Source organism: Fusarium oxysporum, chromosome II, assembly GCF_013085055.1.
Source record: "Fusarium oxysporum Fo47 chromosome II, complete sequence".
NCBI lineage: Eukaryota > Fungi > Ascomycota > Sordariomycetes > Hypocreales > Nectriaceae > Fusarium > Fusarium oxysporum.
The window spans coordinates 4,463,005-4,483,143 of NC_072841.1; the positions used below are offsets into that span (position 1 = coordinate 4,463,005).

The 20,139-nt window shown below is 49.0% G+C and overlaps 6 protein-coding genes across 6 annotated transcripts; 1 reads left to right on the forward strand and 5 right to left on the reverse strand.

Moving 5' to 3' along the window:
- Positions 1–1,520: 1,520 nt before the first annotated feature.
- Positions 1,521–5,924, reverse strand: FOBCDRAFT_216091 (uncharacterized protein; the record flags this gene model as incomplete). Its single annotated transcript, XM_031174586.3, has 1 exon — positions 1,521–5,924. A coding segment is annotated over one exon (4,157 nt), but the record flags the coding sequence as incomplete, so codon positions are not given.
- A 1,601-nt stretch (positions 5,925–7,525) lies between these two features.
- On the reverse strand, positions 7,526–10,761 carry FOBCDRAFT_18430 (Mechanosensitive ion channel-domain-containing protein). Its single transcript, XM_031174588.3, has one exon. The coding sequence runs from the start codon at positions 10,303–10,305 to the stop codon at positions 7,723–7,725; it is 2,583 nt and encodes an 860-aa protein (XP_031051373.2). The 5' UTR covers positions 10,306–10,761; the 3' UTR covers positions 7,526–7,722.
- A 946-nt stretch (positions 10,762–11,707) lies between these two features.
- On the reverse strand, positions 11,708–12,508 carry FOBCDRAFT_197505 (uncharacterized protein; the record flags this gene model as incomplete). Its single annotated transcript, XM_059608874.1, has 5 exons — positions 11,708–11,827; positions 11,991–12,035; positions 12,065–12,076; positions 12,117–12,199; positions 12,409–12,508. The coding sequence occupies 5 exons, from the start codon at positions 12,506–12,508 to the stop codon at positions 11,708–11,710; spliced, it is 360 nt and encodes a 119-aa protein (XP_059466812.1).
- Positions 12,509–13,850: 1,342 nt separating this feature from the next.
- On the reverse strand, positions 13,851–17,047 carry FOBCDRAFT_155898 (glycosyl hydrolases family 31-domain-containing protein). The gene is made up of 2 exons (XM_031174589.3): positions 16,793–17,047; positions 13,851–16,741 (listed from the first exon to the last, which is right to left on the reverse strand). Exons 1-2 carry the CDS (start codon positions 16,875–16,877, stop codon positions 13,935–13,937), a joined length of 2,892 nt encoding a protein of 963 aa, XP_031051374.2. The 5' UTR covers positions 16,878–17,047; the 3' UTR covers positions 13,851–13,934.
- A 474-nt stretch (positions 17,048–17,521) lies between these two features.
- FOBCDRAFT_289039 (nucleoside diphosphate kinase) lies at positions 17,522–18,993 on the forward strand (the record flags this gene model as incomplete). The annotated part of the gene is made up of 7 exons (XM_031174590.3): positions 17,522–17,793; positions 17,871–17,901; positions 17,961–18,004; positions 18,054–18,112; positions 18,168–18,212; positions 18,261–18,326; positions 18,380–18,993. The coding sequence occupies 7 exons, from the start codon at positions 17,522–17,524 to the stop codon at positions 18,577–18,579; spliced, it is 717 nt and encodes a 238-aa protein (XP_031051375.2). The 3' UTR covers positions 18,580–18,993.
- FOBCDRAFT_18446 (uncharacterized protein) lies at positions 18,547–19,382 on the reverse strand. Its single transcript, XM_031174591.3, has 2 exons — positions 18,629–19,382; positions 18,547–18,574 (listed from the first exon to the last, which is right to left on the reverse strand). Exon 1 carries the CDS (start codon positions 19,323–19,325, stop codon positions 18,714–18,716), a length of 612 nt encoding a protein of 203 aa, XP_031051376.2. The 5' UTR covers positions 19,326–19,382; the 3' UTR covers positions 18,547–18,574; positions 18,629–18,713.
- Between the last annotated feature and the right edge of the window lie 757 nt (positions 19,383–20,139).

A 20,139-nucleotide genomic window follows, 5' to 3' on the forward strand; every position in this document is an offset into this window, starting at 1 on the left:
ACTTGTCAGTTATTTTAGACTTGGGTTTCGACAACTTTTCGATCCCATAATGGGTTCTCAATACGGCCAGATCGCCCATGTCATCAACTTTTTTCTTAGTTTATCAAAATTTGTGACCGCTGGCGTCGACGCGATTGGTATCGTTCGTTCTCACATCCCCGGCGGTGATGTATTGTAGTAGCTTCTTCTGGGTATCTTCATCCCAGTATGTGCTGTATTTGTCTCAGTTGTCTTTGAACCCTTTTAACAATCTGCTGTCATCAGGTTCTAGATATAGCTCCTTTATAAGACTCGACTCCAGATCTAGGAAGGTGTTCTCGTTTTCTTCCATGTTATCAGCACTGAGGCTTGGGGAAAATGAAATCGTCAGAGATGAAGAGACCGGGCATGAATAACAAAGACGTACAGATTCGCTATGTTGGCATCAAGGAAGAGAAGACCACCCAATATATCGTAGCTAGCAGCCAGCTTGGTACTGTACCCTGAGAATAATATATATAGAAGATATCCTGGGTAAGCGTCTCATCTTCTCTCATGCGTAAGATGTAAAAAGAAAGATACCATGATTCAAGAGAGAGAGAGAGAGGATAAACTAGCAGTGCGCGCGGGGCGCGAAAGATGAAAGGAGGCAGGCATGTTTATTTTCTTGAAGGTTTGTGAGGTGCCATTGAAAGTTTGCAGGGTAACAGAAGCAAAGGTAGGAAACAAAACAAATGGTAAGAGAAGTTAGCCTCATCGAATGTTAGCAACTTCGCTTGGTGATTATAGTCTCAAGTACTGGAGAACTGCGGTTTTCGAAGTTTGAAAGTATCGTTACAGAGCAGTCTAAATAGAATACCGAAGAGTGAGTATCATCCCCTGACTTGGGTGGGAGGTGAAGTGTCGAGAGGCTGACGAAGTAGGAAGAATGAAGGAAATGCGCGTTGAGTCCGAAAGAAATGTTTGGTGATAAAGAGAACTTTCTGAGTTGAAAAGGCAGTGGCACAGTAGTGAAAACCAGAATAAGGAGTTAGCTTATAGGGATTTAAAGACAATCTTAAGTTCAAAGTACCATGCAGTGCCAGATCACTGTCAGCCTCATCCCTTGGTTATAGAATTATGCCTGCGATAATACTCTATATAATTCTGCTGCTCCAAACTTCTCCAAGTGCACCTCATAATGCTCTTTCTCGACGCCCTCAATTCGATACTGTCCATATCCAGATGTATGAGATCGACCACAACCAGGATATCTTACAGGATCTTGCTCGAATTCTGAAGTGGATGCCATGCTAGCACCCTTTGTCCTAAAAGCTATACTTACATACCTGGAAACGTTCAGGAAAACTTTTGGTCGCCTTCATGTATTGTTTGCATTTATCGTTGACTTACATCATGGGGATCTTCTTTCAACTGCAGAGTTTACACAAGACAAGCATTCTTAGGCAGGTGACTCATCTCTGTGCCAGAACTAAGTAACATTATCTTTGTGTTGTTGAAAACACTTCTCAGAGCGAGCGGGAGAATGCTACGCTGATTGTTTTGAGCGTGCTACTCCAGGGACAAAAGCGGCCAAGAGAGGGAAGTCAAACACCAGCAAATAGTTTCGATGTGTATAACCACCAGAGAAGAGCCAACTACCAACTCTTGATTGTAGATTACCAAGTTTTCTATCTATATTTCCCAATTAAGTTCCTGCTCTTATACAATCTCAAACTCTTGACAATGGATACTGAACTCCGCCATATGATCGCTAAGAAATGTGAAGCCATGTATACAATCAAGATATCAGTAGTCCCAGTCATCATCATCTCCCCAGTCTCCACCAGAATAGTCTACTACTGGTTTTTTTGCCCATTTGTCTTCTGCGGCTGGGGCAGCTGGCTTGGCAGGTGCCGGTTGTGGTATATTCGAAATCGGTTTGGTATTATTGTTGCTGTGTTGATTTGGAATACTGGAATTGGCATAAGCCGCAGAGCGATGATCAGCCTTGTGCGGTGCTGGCTCCTGGTTCATATGTTGGTCCCGTGTATGGGGTTGGACAAACTTTGGCTCGTCGGGTTTGGAGGGCAAAGGTGCTGTAGTGATATCGTGCTTTGAAGTGTTGACCTGAGGTATGGGCTCAGGTCTAGAAGTAGCCTGCTGATATTGTAGGTTTGAGGGAGGCGGAGCAGCCTCTGTTCCCACACGAGCAGTCTCTGCGGATATTCTCGGAGTCACATCTGAGCTTGACTGAGAGTCGTTATTCAGATGGACTTGAGATTTGCTAATCATGTCAGTTGATCTCCTGTGGACTTGAACGATGGAAGGTTTCAAAACAGGCTGTGGCTGTGCCTGAGCCACCTCGATGGTTGTGATTGACCCAGCATCCGAGAAGCTGTCTCTTCTGTAAGAGGACATGTGACTTATCGAGGAAGCAGCCGCGTCAGACAAGCCGGGGCTCACTGCAGGCGGGGGTGGAGATATACCTCTCTGGCTGTTTGGCTGAGGTTGAAGGGTGTTTGGCGTAGCAATTTGTGGAGGTTGAGGCGGCTTAGAAGCTTTAGACTGAGGCATAGGTGCTTGTTCCAAAGCTTTTGGTTGGGCTGGGGATGGTTGTCTTTGAGGTGGCGCTTGTCGCTGAGAAATGTTGCTCGGTTCAACTCTTACAGGAGGAGCCATGGAAGGGTCTGACACTTTAGGAGGTATAGTCACAGGCTGTGTTGCCGAGACTCCTACAGATTGCCCTCCCGTTGAGTATCCTCTAGGCTCAGGCTGTCGATCTCTCGGTGCTGGACCTGGGGGAGGAACTTGGCCAGGCTTAAACGTCATTTGATTAAACTGCGGTTGCGTTTGAACCTGTTGAGTGGGCATTCGTTCCTGTTGGGGAGGTGACTGTCGGTTCTGGGGCGGCAACTGCATTGCTTGAGGAGGAATCTGGCTCGATGGAGTCGGTGCTGGTCCTGGCTGGGTATTTATCTGTCCCTGCTGTATTGGCATCTGTCTGTTCTGAGGTGGTTGCCGTTGTTGAGAAGGCAATTGCATGGTTTGAGGGATAATCTGGCCTGGCTGGGCTGGAGGTCCTCCTTGATGTAGCATCTGTCCAGACTGGGGAGGTATTTGGCTTGGCTGCTGAGACGCTTGACTGGTCTGGGGAAACTGAGCGGCTTGAGGCGGTAGTGGTCCAGTCCGAGGAAGTGGTTGACCAGGTCTGAAACCCATCTGGCCATGCTGAGGGGGTGCCTGGACGGGCTGAGTTGGTGGTTGAGCTGGTTGATGCATCTGCCCAGGTTGAGATTGAGGAGGCACCGTATTTCCCTGGAAGCCTGGTTTGGCAGAAGACATAGGCTCCCCGGGCTGCCATACAGCTTGCTGAGCATACTCTCCACCGCCCCAACTGGGACGTCCAATAGCAGGTGATATAGGTGAAGAAATGACTGGCGTAGTTGGACTATGTGAAACAGATTTGGAGCCACCCTTCAACCACTTGAGCCACTTCTTTCCCTCCTTGCCTTCCTTTGCCCCAGCGCTTTGTGAAGCCTGAGTTGGCATCTGCATAGAGACTGGGCGAGAGCCCTGAGGTGTCATAGGCTGCATGCCAGGCTGCCATTGCTGTTGGTTTGGAGGAATCTGGACTTGCGGCTGCATTCTCCCGTTGGATCCTTGGCCATGATAGGCCATTTGTTGTTGTCCTTGTGGAGGCATTGGACCTGGCGTTGGACCTTGTGGCATTTGCCCAGGAGGAACAGGGCCCTGCGGGAACTGGAGTTGAGGAGGCAGCTGTCCTGCTGGACTGGCTGGATAAGACGAGCGTTTTTGCAACCTCGTTGGTGTAGGCTTAGGGGCTAGCGCTGGAGGCGTTGGGGCAGGCGCAGGAGGAGGTTTATGGAGAACATTCTGCACCGGTGTAGATACCTGCCCAGGATGAGGTGCTTTCCCTTGAACCTGGGGTGGTATCACCTGGCCTTGCATAGGTTGCCCCTGTGATCCAGGGCCTTGCTGTGGAGGAACTCCCTGAGGTGCTCTCGAATCTCGGGCAGACAATTGTTGGTTTTGAGGTTGAGGTGCATGTCCTTGTGAAGGTTTTCGCTGCAACTGCTTCGAATTCTGAGCTGCCATAGGAGCACCTTGAGGAGCTTGCATTTGATGCATAGGCTGTCCTGCATGGCCCTGTGGTATTGGGCCCTGCTGTCCTTGGAACTGGATAGGTGAAACATTTTTCGGGCTTTCAGCTTGCCAACTTGTTCTTCGACTTCCCATCGGACTTGGCTGCACAGACGAACCTACTGATCCCTTCCTCATGTCTGTTGTTACACTCACGGTCGAAGACCGACTCACTGTTGCGCCCGGAGCTTCTTCGTACTCCTCGATGCGTCCTAGGCCTTGTTGTCCCTGTGGTGGTGGTGGCGTAGGCGCAGTGGGAGGTTGATTTTGTGGTGCAACATTTCCTTGAGGTAATTGTCGAAGGGACTGCGAACGTGATACTCCCTGAGGTGCAATATTATAACCCTGTCCAGTTTGTTGCGCCAAAGGTGATCCACGTTGGGCAGCAACAGGGTCTGCCCCGACCGAGCTACGTCTAGCATCCGTGCTTCGACTTAGAGATTTCTTGCGCAGCACGTCTCGGGCAGCAATGTTATGGCCTTGACCTTCAACATCTTGCATAGTAAAGTATGATCCTTGTTGATACTGATTGGTCGGAACAGACGGAGGCGTTGGTGAGAAACTCTGCATTGAAGACGAAGTTTGGGAAACAGGAGAAGGCGTATAGTTTGGATTGATGCTTGAATTGGTTGATGCGCGACGACTATGTTCCATGGGAGATGGCGTTTGAGTGGGAAATGACATGCTGCCGTGTCTCGAATCTGGCGAGATGACTGCAGAGCTAAATGATGAGTGTCGCCGGTTGCTGGATATGGGGGGAGATGGATCGCTAGAGCCTTGACCTGATATTTGCTTCTGTACAAAAGGTTCTTCTGGGTATGGCGGGTTCTCTCTGTGATAAACTGGTCCATCATCAGGATAAGGTGGATTATCAACTGGGTATGGAGGAAATGGAGTTATAGGCCCTGCAGTTTCCGATCGCGGAAGACCTGCCGGTGACACATTCTCAACTGGACCTCGATAAGGTAGATTTCCGCCTTGTTGCGGCCCAGCATTGTAACGGCCTTGGATTTGTTCCCGAGATTGTCCAGCCACCGTTTCAGGCATCACACTAGCCGGTCGTTTTGGTACATGTTGCTGATTCATTGTACTAGGTGCTAACACCTGATGTCCAGTTTGGACGGTGGACTGTGGTCTCTGAGAAGGTAATAGTTCAGGCACAGTGTTGACCCTTTGGACGCCCATTCGCGGTTCTTCTAGGCGCTGTTGCTGAAAAAGGGGTGCTGGAGTCATAGATGGAGGATGTTTCCCTTGTGTAGGCGGTACGTAACCATGTCCTTGTGGTGGTCTTGCAGGACCAGGCACAGTTTGCTGACCAGGAACTTTTCCTCGTGCTGGCTTCAGTACAGAAGGCATATGGGATAACTCTGGTTGCTGATCCGGGACCAAAGATCCATTGTTGGCGATGCTCAGAGGAGGAGGTTGTTCAGGGTGCTTTGGCGGTATTTGAGGCTGTGAAGGCTCATCGAGAGGACGCTTTGGTGGTACCTGAGGCGGCGACAGGACATTGGGCGTACCAGAATGACCTCTATCAGGAGGCCGAACAGGACTTGCGTCCATCATTGACCCCCCAGGTTGGAAAGTCGCTCGTCGAAGAGGCGCTGGGTTTGGGGGTATATCAACAGAAATATCTGCTGGCTTATATGATTGAAAGCCAGGCGGCATCTCCTCAGCAGGCTTCTTGGATATCCGTAACGGCTGCATTTGTGCGCCATAGTCCCGCAGTGATCCAGGCGCAAGCTGTGGTTCCTCCTTTTTCTTGGTCTTCGGACTGGTTCGCTCTGGTAACTCAGCCATCATAGAAACTGCAGTCTCGATAGGCGCCAGGACCATGTTATCCGCCATCTCGACCGGTGGAGGGTGTTTCTCAATATGGGCCTGAGCTGTGTCGTCTGTCGGCATCTCGGCGATAATGCCCACAGGGTCATGCGGTGGAGGAGGTTCGACGACCGGCATCTCATGAACCTCTTCAACAACTGTAGGCGGCACCAAGACGGGTTCTCCTGTGACCGGACCCGCGATTGTCGTCCCTTGAGCAGGCGTCGCCCTCTCACTGTTTAGAGGACTCACACCTTTAGAGGAGCTTTTCTCAACTCTTCCTTCAATTCCGCCCGCAACAACTCGTCTCGCAGCCTCCTCTTCCTCCTCTGCCAGTGGGCTCACATCATTATAAGTGCCAGGCCCCAGATACATAAAGTTTTCTGGCTGAAACACTCCATTCTCCTCATCTTCAAACCCACCATCCCATGTCATGCTTACGGGCCGCGCCGTAGCCGACATACCATAACCTCCATCTTCCTTTTTCGGGCTCAACTTCGCAGGTGTAGTCGTGCTCGCATATCTTCGGACCTGCTGCTGCGATTCGAGACGTTCTTCGGGCGCAAGGACTGGCGCTGGCGAAAACGTATCTATGAAGTCGGGAAACTCGTCGCCTTCCTTTGGGAAGTGGTACTGAATATGCCCCGTTGGCTTGTACTTGTAGAACCAGCGTCGGCCATCGTAGTCGGATTCCCAGCCTTCTGGTAGGCCCGACATGGTTCTATCGCTTCGTTTGCGCTAGGGAGAGGTCAATATTATTGCGCCGCTGCGATGGGCATGGCTAATGCTTGAGGGAGGGTAAATTCCGTCCTCGGAGGTGTAGAGAAAACGAGGCTTTGGTGATGTGGCCGGGCGGTTAAGGGCGAGCTTCAGCTGAACTACGCAGCCACCAACTATTGGATGCGAATGACCTCAGGCAGCGATAGCTCCGGAAGGACAGGGCACGAAGGAATTACAACAGTGATTCGGCGTTTAACGTGCAGAAGCGATAAGTATATTAGAGGAGATGAAATGAATACTGCTAATATATAAACGCTCAGGTACACATTCCTTCCATCGTCAAACAAGCGCCCAAGGTTTCAATTGTCCAGCCTGATGATCCTACGCGGGAGCTGAGCGCACTCTCCACTTTGACCGACGAGCTATGGGATCAGCTGTTTTGCTATTGGATACGGGCCTTGTAAGGCGGATTTAGAGGACCCTTTAATTACGCTAATAGCTCTAATTACCACCATGGTCTTGGTTCCCTTAGACTAGGGTGTCAGCCTTGATTGAGGGGTCAATGGACCTGGAGTTGGAGTTCTCCTGAGGAACAGTGCGAACCTCCAAGATGAGTGCTTTAATAGTGATCTAGAGTCTCTCAGGCCTTGCGAGATGACATACCCTTCCGATTGCCAGACTCTGATACCCGATGCTCATGGTTCGCCAACTATTCTCTCTACATCAAGCATTACATCACTTCCAACAGTCCAGGATCATCCCTGTATGTCCTCGCTTCCGCGGGTTCCATCATACAGATTCCAATTAATGGCACCTCGTCTATGATGCGGTCAAATAGATCGTCAAATGTCCATCACTTCAGTCTGGGACATTTATCAGATCAGTCAAGTCAATCTTGTCGAATATTCGCTGTCTATACTCTACAATCCTATCTGACCAAAATATCAAAGCACAGTCAATGTGCATGATAAAAACGCAAATAAAAGAAAATTATGCACCTCTCCAGATATACCAATCTGGAACTCTATAATGCTAGCTTTGTTCATAATCTCATAACAGTCCTCAGACAATATCGCCCGGACGTCGGCTCTTAGACCCAGTCCTAACGCGACCGAACACCCGGGATCGACTATCCGTCGAAGTACGGCGATCTACTCCTGAAGAACTGGCAAGCGAACGACGCTCCTTCTCATCTTCGATTCGGGAGCCCCGTTCCTTTTCTCGGATGGAAGCAAGTCGCTGTGCGTGGATGTTGTCTCGTCTGTTTTCGAAAACATCTTGGAAGTCGTTGACATTGTTGTCAATGGAACCCATGCGATCGACGCCTCGGCGGCTGTAGGTTGAGGAAACATGGCTCAGAGGAGGTCCTTCAGAGTGAAGAGGCCGGTCATGGGCGGGCTTGTCGTGAAGCTCAACGCCACCATGATCGGGCTCCTTTCCATACGCAGGAGGAGGCTGGAGACCAGACCAGTACATCGGATGCTCACGACTGCCACCAGGCTCGATGCGGAACGGTGACTGGATACCAACGTTGACCATCTGAGTCATCAACTCCGTGACAAACTTGTTATGACGGTTGAGACGGAGCAGTTCGTTCTGGAAGTTGGTCTTGTGGAAGAAGATCATGTTCATACTGCACGATCGCACTTCATCAACCTTGGTCATCTCAGTAATGATGCGAGGCGCATAGTCACGCTTGTTCGCCAGACAAAAGTCGGTCATACGGGCCTTGAGGTCATCAATCATATGCTGAGGAGTACCGAAGCGCATCACCAGAGGAAGAACATCAGCTAAACCGTTTGATCGTCGCTGGTTCAGAATGAAAAGGTTGTTGAGAAGTGAGTTGGGAGCCTGCACGATGTGACCCTGCATCTTCTTAAACTCGGTGTATAGAAGAGAAATCTCAGTCACGTAGTAATCATCACCCATCATGGTGTCACCGGTAGATCCGTAAACAGTCACACGGTCACCAACATCGAAGGGATGCTTGACAAAGACGAAGATGATAGACTGGAGGAACTCCTGGGCCGTGGCCTGAAGAACCCACGCCAGACCGAGAACCACAGTACCTGCGGAACCGAGAGCGGCAGCAGCTGAACCAGAGAGAATCGAGATGAAGACAATAATGGTGATGACGATGATGATGAACACAAAGACCTTGTCGAGCTTCTTAATCACCGAATCAAGGTCCTTGAGCGATGCGGCAATGGCCTTCTTTTCAAGATGGATCTCATTGCACACAGCTTCGAATTCGTCGAGTGAGATGTCGCCGTTCATGTCCTTGTCAAACATCATAAAGGCAGCTTCGGCCTCTTCTTCAGTTTCGAAGATCTTCTCCATGTCTTCAAGGTAGACAAGGTCTTCGCCTTCCTTGACAGCACAACGATAGATCAGGCGGGCCAGGGTGTGAGCTGTAGACATGGTCTTGAGCAGTTCATTAACAACTCTGCGAGGGTGGTTGCTGTCGACCTTGCGGCCGATCAAATCATTTCCAACCCGACCAGCAACATAACCGACTTTGTTCCATGCGTTTCGGGCGTTGTCCTGGAGTGTCTGCAGGGGAGTTTGCGCACCACTGGCAGAGTTGCTGCCGCGCTGGAAGAAGTAGTCGGTCTTCTCATTGTGGGCTTTGGCATGCTCATAAAGATGGACAAGCTGGCCAATATCTGCCTTATTGTTATCGATTCGAGTAGCGTAAGTTCGCTGGTGGAAGGTGAAAGCGATCCATTGAATAAGGATCTTCTCGACAAAATTGAGTGTCGCCAAAGTGAAGAGAGCGATAATGACCTTGTTCATGATATTGACCCAGTTTGGCTTGCGATCCCGGAAGTTGTGGTTCAGCATAGTCGGCTCGAATGAGATGAGAATGGCAAGGAACCAAAGGAAGACGGCTGTGTGAAGGTCAAGCTGGTATCCAATGTCCTTCCACTTCTTGGCGTTGGTAGATCCAAAGAGCTTTGCAACAAGCTTGAAAGTTGGAGGCAGGAGACTTGTGATCATACGAGAAACCCAGAGAACTCCCCAGACAATCTCAAGCCAAATACCAAACCACATGAGATCGACACCGTTGACATCTCGTCGCTTGCCGTCGGACTTGAGTGCGAACGCGCCAAGCAAGACAGGAATGAGAAGGATAGCAGCACCAGGGATCAAATACACAACATATCGAACGAATCGGGGAAACTTTCTCAGAAACATCCATAATTTTAATAAAGAAGCATCGGGATCCACTTTCTTCTCATTATGATAGGTCTCGGCGGGAATAGGTGCATTGAAAGCATCCTCGGGCTCAACATTATGAGCACGCTTCCTCATTTGACTCGCATCATCAGCAGACACAGCACGCTCGATCCGCAGAAGTTCGATGTTATCGTCAAGTCGGCTGGCATCGGCGCGCTGTCCAATAGGTGATCTGATTGAGGTCGAGTCGTTTGTTTCATGCGGTGCTTGAAGAGTAGGAAATGTGTCGAGTGATGGAGCAGATTGCTTTTGCTCGGGCGCTGGGTTTGGTGAGTCTGTTCGTGCTGGTACTTGTTGCTGTGAGGCGCTGAATTGGGATGGATTTCGTGTTGGAGGTGGTTGTTTGAGATTGAAGTCTTTCAACTCCTTCTCCTCGAAGCCATGAGGCGGAGGATCGGAACTCATGATGGCCCCTTTGGTGGTATTCACAACGCGAGGCTCTGTCAAGGACAATATCTGAGGAAGAAAGATGGGGAAGTATCGCCGCAAGCCAAGTCTATGAAGAAAGAGACTTGCTGAATGATGGTTAAGAGTGAGTGATGAAAGATCCTCAAGAGCTCCGTTGTGAGGAAGTGAGATGAAAAAAAATAAAAAAAAATTGAAAGACAAAGACGAATAAGAAAAAGTGAAGTGAAGCGAGGTGGACTGATCAACCGATGATATCTCACGACATCGATCGAACAGATTGATTCTCGCCTGGTGAGGCGATCAGTGCACGTTTGTATATGCGCAAAGATATATTGCTTGGTGTTGAGGTGTTATGATGTCGTCACCCCAAGCAAATTGATCGACTTTTCGTCTCCCACTTAATTTTTATGAAAGCGAGAGAAGTTTTTCGACAAAAGGAAAAGGAAACAAAGTAGTTGAGAATCTGGGGGAATTATTGGAAACCCTGCGGGTGACGGGGATGCTGTTGAGCTTTAAGAGATCGACCTGCGACCGTGGAGCACTGGAGACAATGCACTGTAGCCAAGATGGAGGAAGAATGGGTCACCTCAGATAGGCTTGCTTGATCAGGGAGTGAAGAATGATTTTATGGAGGTGGAATTTCTTTCATGGATATTTTTATCCGATTTTACTGCAACATATATGTTACCCGTCTTTTGCGTAGCAATTTTCCTTCGACTTTTCTCTTCCACATTCCATCATACATACAGAGTACTGTTTTTCTTCTTCCCACCATCATCATCAAGATAGGAAAACATGCCCACACCTCCATGACCGAATCCAGCCAACACAAAAATCTTGCTCTGGTCTAGTGGTGATAAGGTCGGTCGGCCATAGCCCGTAGCCCGTCGAAAGTGGAACCACGGGGCTCAGGGTCAAGGCAAGCCACCGGCCTTCATCATCGAGTAATGTTCAGTATCCACGCCGTCTCGCCGGGAGTCAGGACATGGGGCCAAGACGGTGTGGATGGTGTCACCCGTGGAACTCCCTAAATGGAAACCCCGAGGATGCCGCCGGGCCATTACACCCCCCAATTCAGGGCTTGGTAAGTTCTTTTGTTGATATAGCCTGAACTTGTTTGGTCAAAATCGGTGCAGATCATGACTGAGTTGTCACTGATGAAAATCGGCCGAAAATCAGGGACGAAAACGTGAATGAATTCTTGCATCTGCAGTACAAATAAAAGATAGGTCGATCTGACGCAGTCACACTCGCTAACCCGAGACAAAAGACGGGCGCAAGTCCACTGTAGATGCATTGGATCAGGGGTTTAAGCAAGACAGAAAATCATTGGATTTTTTTACCAAGTCGCAGGGTTTAGAAAGCTGACGTCACAGCCAAGAAAACGACCAAGATGCGCTCATGATGGATCCTTGCTGTTTTGCAAATGAGGCAATCTGAGGTCAACACCCTTATTTTGACTTTCCTCGATCTCTTCGATATTGACGCATTTCGCCATCTCGTATTCTTGGTGCATTAGCTGAAAATAGTCAGCGGCCATGATGGTGACGATCATTTATGATAATTTTTGTGGTGGATGGCTGGTGGCGGACTTAAAATCTTTTTCTCCCCGTTGATTCCCGCTCCCGTTGAGAATATCAATCTTGTGATAGTTGTCCCCTGCATCCCTACCACACACACACGCACAGTGGCTTGCCGCCAGGCACTCCCGTCCTCAACTCATTGTGCTACCATCCGCGTCAGCGTGGGGGCTCACCAAAAACAAAATCTGTAGGGGCAGTTTCAAGTGCGCAAAAAGAGCCTCAGACTGTGAAACCATAGACACTTAGGACCCTTAGATTACCACTCAAATCCTCTGCCCAGCCTCTAGACGATTCATGCTTGCATCCGTCTTGCCGAAATCAAGAGCAGCCAGGACTAAATGAATTTCTGGTGTAAGATAGCTTTACATGTCCGCGCAAGCGCGCTATAGGCTGGCTGCAAAGAGGGAATCTCAAGGTCGCTGAATCACATATCATCACTTAAATGAACTATGAACACATCATCCTAAGCTTAGGACTAAGAAGCATAAGCTTAGGCTTGAACCATATAAACACTTACATAGGATAAAGGAAACCATTTCCAGATACTCAGCATCTCTTAATCCGCGGGCCGCGGATTTTAACATCAAGACCCATTGTTTAGAATGGAAACCAGCCATTTCTGATCAAAGCTCAAGCTCAGGGGGCTTGGATTACTGGGAACCAATGCTAGCTGTCCAAATAAAGCTTTGCAAACGCCCGCAGCGCAGCCATTAAAACCCCCTGTCCCAGCACATGTTCGATATCAACGGCTGAGATAACCAACCATGAGGATCATGATAGTTTTCATCTGAAACAACCAAATTTACGTTATCGTGTTTCCGAATATAATCATCCCTTATTCCTTGTCATCGCTTACATCTATCGAGATTGCATTGCTATATATGCTGCTCGGTAGAAGTTTAATTCTTGTGGTGAGTGGCAACTAAGCTCCACTGAATGTCAATCGTCGATGCAGACCGCGTTGGGGCTCCCTTGGAATCAAGCAACTCACAGGTCGGGCCAAGTCAGGGTCTTCATGTTGGTGTCGCGAAGGGAGACTAATCATATGCAGGAAGCGTGAATATGCGCAAGAAACAGCTGTCACAGTCGATCATTACTTCATCTTGTTTGGTCTCGGGCTTGGTATTCCCAACCTCATCCGTCCCAAGCTTGTGAAACTTGCGGCTCAGTCATCATAACCTGGAAGTTCAGGATGGTCTTCGGGAAACACTTACCCTAAGTTCAGGATAGACTTATGATATCCTTTAGGGAACTGGTCTATGATTCTAGTGATGCTTAGGGATTTTACCGAATGAGATTTTTATTTATCATGCATAACAAAAAAATAAGGATGGTTTATAATCGGGATCAGAAAAATAAGTGACTTGATCACGATTATCAGCCTAAACATTCTTATGATGATTTGCCTCATAGTTAACGAATATTAGGAGCATAGGTCGCCTAACAAACGTTACATCGACCCATCTGTACGAAGCATATCATAACTCAGTTCCCAGCTATCTTGAAGCGAGCAAATCTCGTTTCGATCGTGCTTCTCCATAATCTTCACCCCAGTTGATCGAAGCAAATTTCCATGCACCTCGTCGGCTTCTGATGCACAGATCAGCTTACATGTAGTGCATATCCAATTCTTATCCGACTATCTTCAAGAGTTGTGCGTTGTCATGATGCTCATGATCCGACTCTGAATCATCGAAGGCACCGACGTCACTGATGCTGTACTCTATCCCTTGAGGCATTCCGTTTCGTAATTGCTCTAATCATGCTTATTTTCAACCCTGGACTTGACTTCAATGCATCTCCACTCACTCGGCCGTTCTGAAATCGTCCGTATTTCCGTGACGCGCCATCACTGTCGATACTTGCCTGATTAGTAGTACTTGATACTGTATCCCTTTGTCGATGGTGACAGTCTAGTACATACCATAGTCGCAATTCTTGCGGATGCTGCCGTCCATAGCCCACTCGTGAATCAATTTAATGTCCAAAATTGTGTCTATTCTTAGTTGCACTCCACCTCTAATCAAACTAAATTCATGTCTTTTAAGCAAGCTTAATGCTCCAATCCTCGCCAACTTTGGCTCCAACTCGGCCCACAACCGCAAAGGCTGCGCGGCTGCCCTTGGCTGCATGATATTGAACCTTGGCCGTCCATGTTCGTCCCTCAGACTCAACCTGCACCTCCTTCTGGTCCCAGGTCTTGGGCGCACCGACAATGATGATCTTGTCGACGTGCACCTTCTCCATGGCCTTCAGCCAAGGGCCAGACTTGATAGACTTGGTGTCACGTCCCTCGGCCTCAATAGAGGTCAGGGTGTTTCCACTAAGCGTAAACTTGCGGTGAATGTATTGACCTTGCTCGTAATCAAACGAGTCGCCATCATCCACATAGAGCTCACCCTCAGCTGCGCCAGACTTGGAGGCTGAGACAACAAGTGTGTAGTCATCAAATCGCATCAGAGCGCTTGATCGTCGGGGAATATCTCGTCGAGGGATGATATGACCACCTCGCAATAGAACAGGGATCTTGTCAAGGGGCGCGCTCACTGTGAGATACTTGCCCTTGCTTGTCTTTTGAACATCGTAGGTAAAGTAATCATAGTAGACCTCATCATCGGGAATCCAGATATCGACGGACTCCTTGTTCTGTTCTGTGACTGGCTTCACCAAGAGACCAGTGGAGCCGACGAAGAACTGATCCTCAAGAGCAAAACCAGCCTCCTCAGAGGGATGGGTCCAGAACATGGGTCGAATAATGGGGCTTCCGTCCTGGGCAGCATTGTAGAATGCAGTATACCAAGCAGGGAGAAGCGAGTATCGGAGTCGGATTGCGGCGGTTGCAATTGGCGTGTAATGCTCACCTAGGAGGTAAGGCTCGCGACGGCGAGCATCAATATGGGCATGGGCTCGGAAAAAGGGATACCAGATACCAGTCTGATACCAGCGGACGAGAAGATCTTTCTCGGGGTTACCAAAGAAGCCCCCGACATCAGCACCAGCAAAGGGGAAGCCGGAAATTCCTTGGTTGATGGTCATGGGAATAGATGTAGCCAAGTGTCCCCAATCAGCCTGGTTATCTCCGGTCCACATAGCACCAAGCTTTTGCGACCCGGCGTAGAAGGCTCGGGTCAGGATGAATGGTCGTCGAAGCTCGCCCTTCTCACGGTGAAGGAGAGCCTGGAACGTCGCATTCTGAAAGGTCAAGCCGTTCAGGTTATGGACATCACGGTGCTCCCATCCTCCGTGGTGAATGTTGTCCTTGGGCATAGTCACCTCGGGTCCGTTGAAGACTGAGGGTTCGCTCATATCGTTCCACATCCAAGTATTGGACATGGTTCCTTTGAACTTGTCAAACTTGAGCATAGTCTTCCACCATTCAATGGCCTTAGGGTTAAAGCAGTCGATCCAGTTGGAAGCTCCAGGCCAGCACCATCCTTCATAGAGCTTCTGCTCCTTGTCATGAACACCAAGGTCCTGAGCGACCAACTCCTCGGAAGCAGCATAGTTATCGGTTTTCTTGATATGAGGATCAAGGAGAACAACTAGTTGCCGACCATGAGCGTCGAGGTGCTCACCCATGTCGATGGGATCGGGGAACGAGTGAGGCTCCCAGGTAAAATACTTGCGATCATCTGTATACTCAAGGTCGAGCCAGATGACGTCGTATGGAATCTTGTGCTTGTCCATGTTGCGATCAACGTTTCGAACATCGTCGCTGGAGATGTAGTTCCATCGGCATTGGTGGTAGGCAATTGCAAATTCTTGAGGCATAGCAGTATAGCCAGTCAACTCGCCGTAAGTCTTGGTGAGGTCCTGGGGGGTAGGGCCAAGAAGAACAAAGACATCCAGAAGACCAGCCTCAGAGATCCAATGAGTATGAGTGCTAGTCTTACCACCAACTCCAAGGCTTAATGGGTTCGCTTGGTTCTTGGCCTTGGTAATATCGACCCAGGTCTCGGCAACGTTGAACCAAAAAACACCAACTGATGAACCTTTGCGATGCGCCTGCATGAAGGGAATGGAGCCGTAAAGCGTCATTGGGCTATCGAGAATGTACTCGAAAACGTCGGCGTTGTACATACGATAAGGCTCGTCATAGTTGCCGTCTCCGCCACGCGTCTGCTTCAGTGATAGAGGACCAGTATGTTCAGGAATGCCAAACACATGCTCATACCCGTGAAAAGTGATGTCCAAGGCAACGCTTTCGGGTCCTCGGGGTTTGGTGTCAGTGTTTCCACCGAAGGATTCGTCCCACCATGTACTCTCATCTTCAGCGGCTTCCTCGCCTTCCTTGTTCTCAATCTTGGGTCTCCAGTGCTCCATGTTGAGCAAACCGCGGTCGTTGAACTTGACATGCGAGTTGCCATCACGTCGGAAGTCGATTTCGAAAGGTGAAAACTTGATGATGGCTTCCTGCTTGGCCTCGGGTCCGTACTTGATGTTGATCTGAGACTTATCTTGGAAAGCAAGCTGCGCCTCCTTGTCAAGATCCAAACCACCGACAAGAACCCAATCGTCCGCCTCGTCGTATCTTTCCTTTCGAACAGGGCTATCGTCTCGCAAAACCACGTCCTTGTTGCGTCGCTTCTCTTCGTCCATAGTGACTCGGGCGGCACCAGACTTGAGGAATGAAATTGTAAGGGGTAGACGGACGGTCTCTCCATGGCTATTGATGGTCTTGACAACCACGGCCTGCAATTTTCCATCCTCAAAAACTGTCGAATCGGCCGAGATCTCATATGGGGCTTTCCAGTTCGAACCTTGGGCAACAGCGTTGTCGGCATAGGCGCGATTTCGTTTGCAGAAGCCGGATTGGTCGCATTTCTTGAAGTCCTTGTCTTTCACGGCAACTGGGAAGATTGTGAGCAGAGACTTTCGTCAGTACACTCATGAAAACTTACTAGCTGACTGGAAAAGGCACGTCAAGGTGCCTAGCAGCAGCAATAGCGCCGTCCAGCGAAAGGACGACGCCGTATTCGACCTCATGATGTTGAGACGGTCAGGAACCAGAGCTCAAACACGGTGAAATAAATGAACGGGAAACTGGTCAATTAAATTCAGAAAACACATAGACATAAGATATGGTCCCCTGGCCTATATCCTCTGTCCCGTCGCTGGTTGCAAGGAATGTTATTGTTGTTTATGCTGGGATAACCTCAGCTTTGATGATGTCGAAGTCAAGTCAAGCTGTCCCTAAGCTCCCCCTGTGAAACTCCATTCCGAATTGGGGTTGGTTTCAGACGCAGGGGAGTGGATACCGAAATGGCGGGGCAGCTTCGATAGAAGATTAGACCCGTTAATCAAACATTTCAGTTCTCGATTTCTGAGCTCAGCTTTTGCGCTGGATGCACTGTAAGAAGCTCTTTTTGATGCAGGTATAGTTCATTTACACGCTCTGAGTTTTGTAAGTAGAGAAGTTTCGATACTCTTAAGTTCTTTTTATATTAGCCTTGTCTTACTTTGAACTGTACTAACTCTCATAGTATCGTTCATTTGTCTTTTCTCTAGTCCTCTCCTTACTCCTGTTCTCTTATTCAGTAACTTCTATCTGTCCTCGACAACTAATTACATCACGTGTCCGTGTGAATTCTCCGGATCTCGCACCCAAGACCCCTCAACGCCAGCTCATCATGGCTGCAGAGGAGCCCCGCCAGCGAGAAGACCCCGCCGCCAGCGGCAAGAATTGGAAGCAGCAGCAGGTACGGAGAAGTGCGGAAAATCTGGCCCCGCGATTTTTTGCTCTTCTCTTCGCCCTCCTCGCCCTTTATATCCTCTTTTCACCGCCTTCTTCAAGCCTTTCCCCTCCAGTCGATCTCTCCTCTACCTCTACTTCTTACTCTGTTCCTACATCTCAAGTCATACCAGACAAGAATATCGCCAAAATGTCCTCCTCCGAGCAGACGTAAGCTACCCCGCCATCAAGCTTCACTCCATCATGGTTGACGCTCCTGTTTGGATGGTTTGCTAACTTGATTGTAGCTTCATCGCTATCAAGCCCGACGGTGTCCAGGTAAACAAACCTCGACGGTTATACAATTGATTTGATAAGAGCTAACAAGGCTCCCGTAGCGTGGCCTCGTTGGTCCCATTATCTCTCGATTCGAGAACCGAGGGTGAGTAGTTTTGTATGTCGTTGTTGCTATAGCTATTAACTTTTTACAGCTTCAAGCTTGCTGCCATCAAGCTCGTCAGCCCCGGCAAGGAGCACCTCGAGAAGCACTGTGCGTCATTCCCAAAAGTCGTTCGATATATCAATTCGCCCTAACATCGTTATAGATGCCGATCTCGCTGGCAAGCCTTTCTTCCCTGGTCTGATTGAGTGTATGGCTCCCAAATCCAATTGATACAACCAAATCTAACTTCATGTAGACATGTCCTCTGGCCCCATCTGCGCCATGGTCTGGGAGGGCCGTGATGCTGTCAAGACTGGCCGTGGTAAGTTTCCAATCGTTTGAATATTGCTCATCATTTTCTAATTGCATATTCAGCCATCCTCGGTGCCACCAACCCCCTTGCCTCTTCCCCCGGTACCATCCGTGGTGACTACGCCATCGATGTCGGCCGCAACGTCTGCCACGGCTCCGACTCCGTCGAGAACGCCCAGAAGGAGATTGCTCTCTGGTTCAAGGAGGGTGAGGTCCTCTCCTGGAAGTCCGCCCAGTTCAACTGGGTCTACGAGAAGGCTTAAATTGTCAATGTTGTAACGCCCTGAATGACGGAATGGAAAAAGCACATACAAGTGGGATGACTTCATCTCTGTGGGTATAACAAAAACCAAGACAGAAAATCTTCTCAAAACCTTCGTGCTCGATTTCAAAGTGACTAAGGCTTGCTTGTGAATATTCCTTTGGCTCTCATGAGTACCCCAGCAAACCATGGCGTAGCCCATACACTGCCGATGATACGAACCGGCAGTAAAGCTTTAGTGATTGCGTACGCGAGAGCAACTTCAACTACCACTTTGTACCGCCCATCTCCACTATGCCAGCGCTCCACTGCGTCTTCGGATTTGGAGTCCGGATGTGTTGTAGCTGCATTTGAGGCCTCACCTTCTTCGTTCTGACCAAAACCAAACCATCCCTTGCGTGTGAAGTACCTCTCAAAGCGGCCAACTCCATCTTCGACATAGCTTCCAAAGTGGCCCGTTACGTATTCCACTGGCACATAATTTGTGTAATGAAAGAGGCCAAATAGTCCTAGCACGGGCACAATTGCTGTGATTTCGTGAAGGATCAAGAATGAAACAACGTGCGAGACTGGAGCGTTGCGTAAACCGCTAGTGTATCTTTGTAAACGTCGAGGAAGCTTAGATGTGATGCGGTCGATGCGGGAAGCTTGGGTTGACTCAGCGCGACGATATGAGGTGTTGATGCGCGGGGGAGCGCGAGCACGGAGGCTAGGGCGCCAATTGAAAGATATCAAGTTGCGGCGCATATTGAGATCAAGTATCCGGGCTTGGGGAAGGCGTTTTGTTGGTATGGTTAAGTGAATCCAAAGTTTCAACAGTCGTTGTTGAATTCTATGTGGAGCTGCTGACGGCCTGATTTCGGCGCGCGCTCCAGCTACAGTTCAGGGTAACCAGCTTGCCAACAAAGCAATAAATTCGTTCGTTTATTGTTTGCTTCGTATTTGTCGATCATAACTTCTTTTGCGCGATACAAAGGCGCAAAGGTCAAAGATATTGGGCCTTACTACGGGAAACACCGTCGCGGTTTTCATGAAAAGAATCGGGCAACATTTGTTGTTGTTGTGACATTGTAAGATTACGTGCTTCGCATAAGTCCAAGTGTTGAACTGCAGTGGGAAAGATCACCGTGAGAATCTCCGATAGGTATCGCCTTGAACGTATTTGCCAAAAAGTTTACCGATACAAAGTGAAGCTAAACTCTGGACTTCTGATCTTGGGGCAATAAAACTCAGTCCAGGAATACATAGGCACAATTGAGTGAGGCCATCGTGGTCCTTGTTCTTCTTCGAATAGGTACTACCATTGATGGCCTCTCTTACCACTATGGGATACTGCACAAGCCAAACCCCAACGTCCTCAACATCCATGACGCTAAGGATCATGTGGAAATATCAAAATGCAAGCCTTGAAGGCAGGTAAGGAGTATTGACCGCGTCATTTGTCCCTGTGTTCTTTCCTCCCCATTCCAAATCGCCAGTTCGTGATGGACAGGCTCCTGCCCAAGACGCAAGACAATGACCTCAGAGGTCCCCAACAAGGTCCTCAGAATGAAGCCACTGT

Coding starts and splice junctions, on each gene's coding strand:
- FOBCDRAFT_18430 (XM_031174588.3), bottom strand. CDS start 10,305: ATGAGTTCCGATCCTCCGCCTCATGGCTTCGAGGAGAAGGAGTTGAAA.
- FOBCDRAFT_155898 (XM_031174589.3), bottom strand. CDS start 16,877: ATGAGGTCGAATACGGCGTCGTCCTTTCGCTGGACGGCGCTATTGCTG. Junction 16,742..16,792: donor GTGCCTTTTCCAGTCAGCTA/GTAAGTTTTCAT, acceptor CAATCTTCCCAG/TTGCCGTGAAAGACAAGGAC.
- FOBCDRAFT_18446 (XM_031174591.3), bottom strand. CDS start 19,325: ATGCGCCGCAACTTGATATCTTTCAATTGGCGCCCTAGCCTCCGTGCT.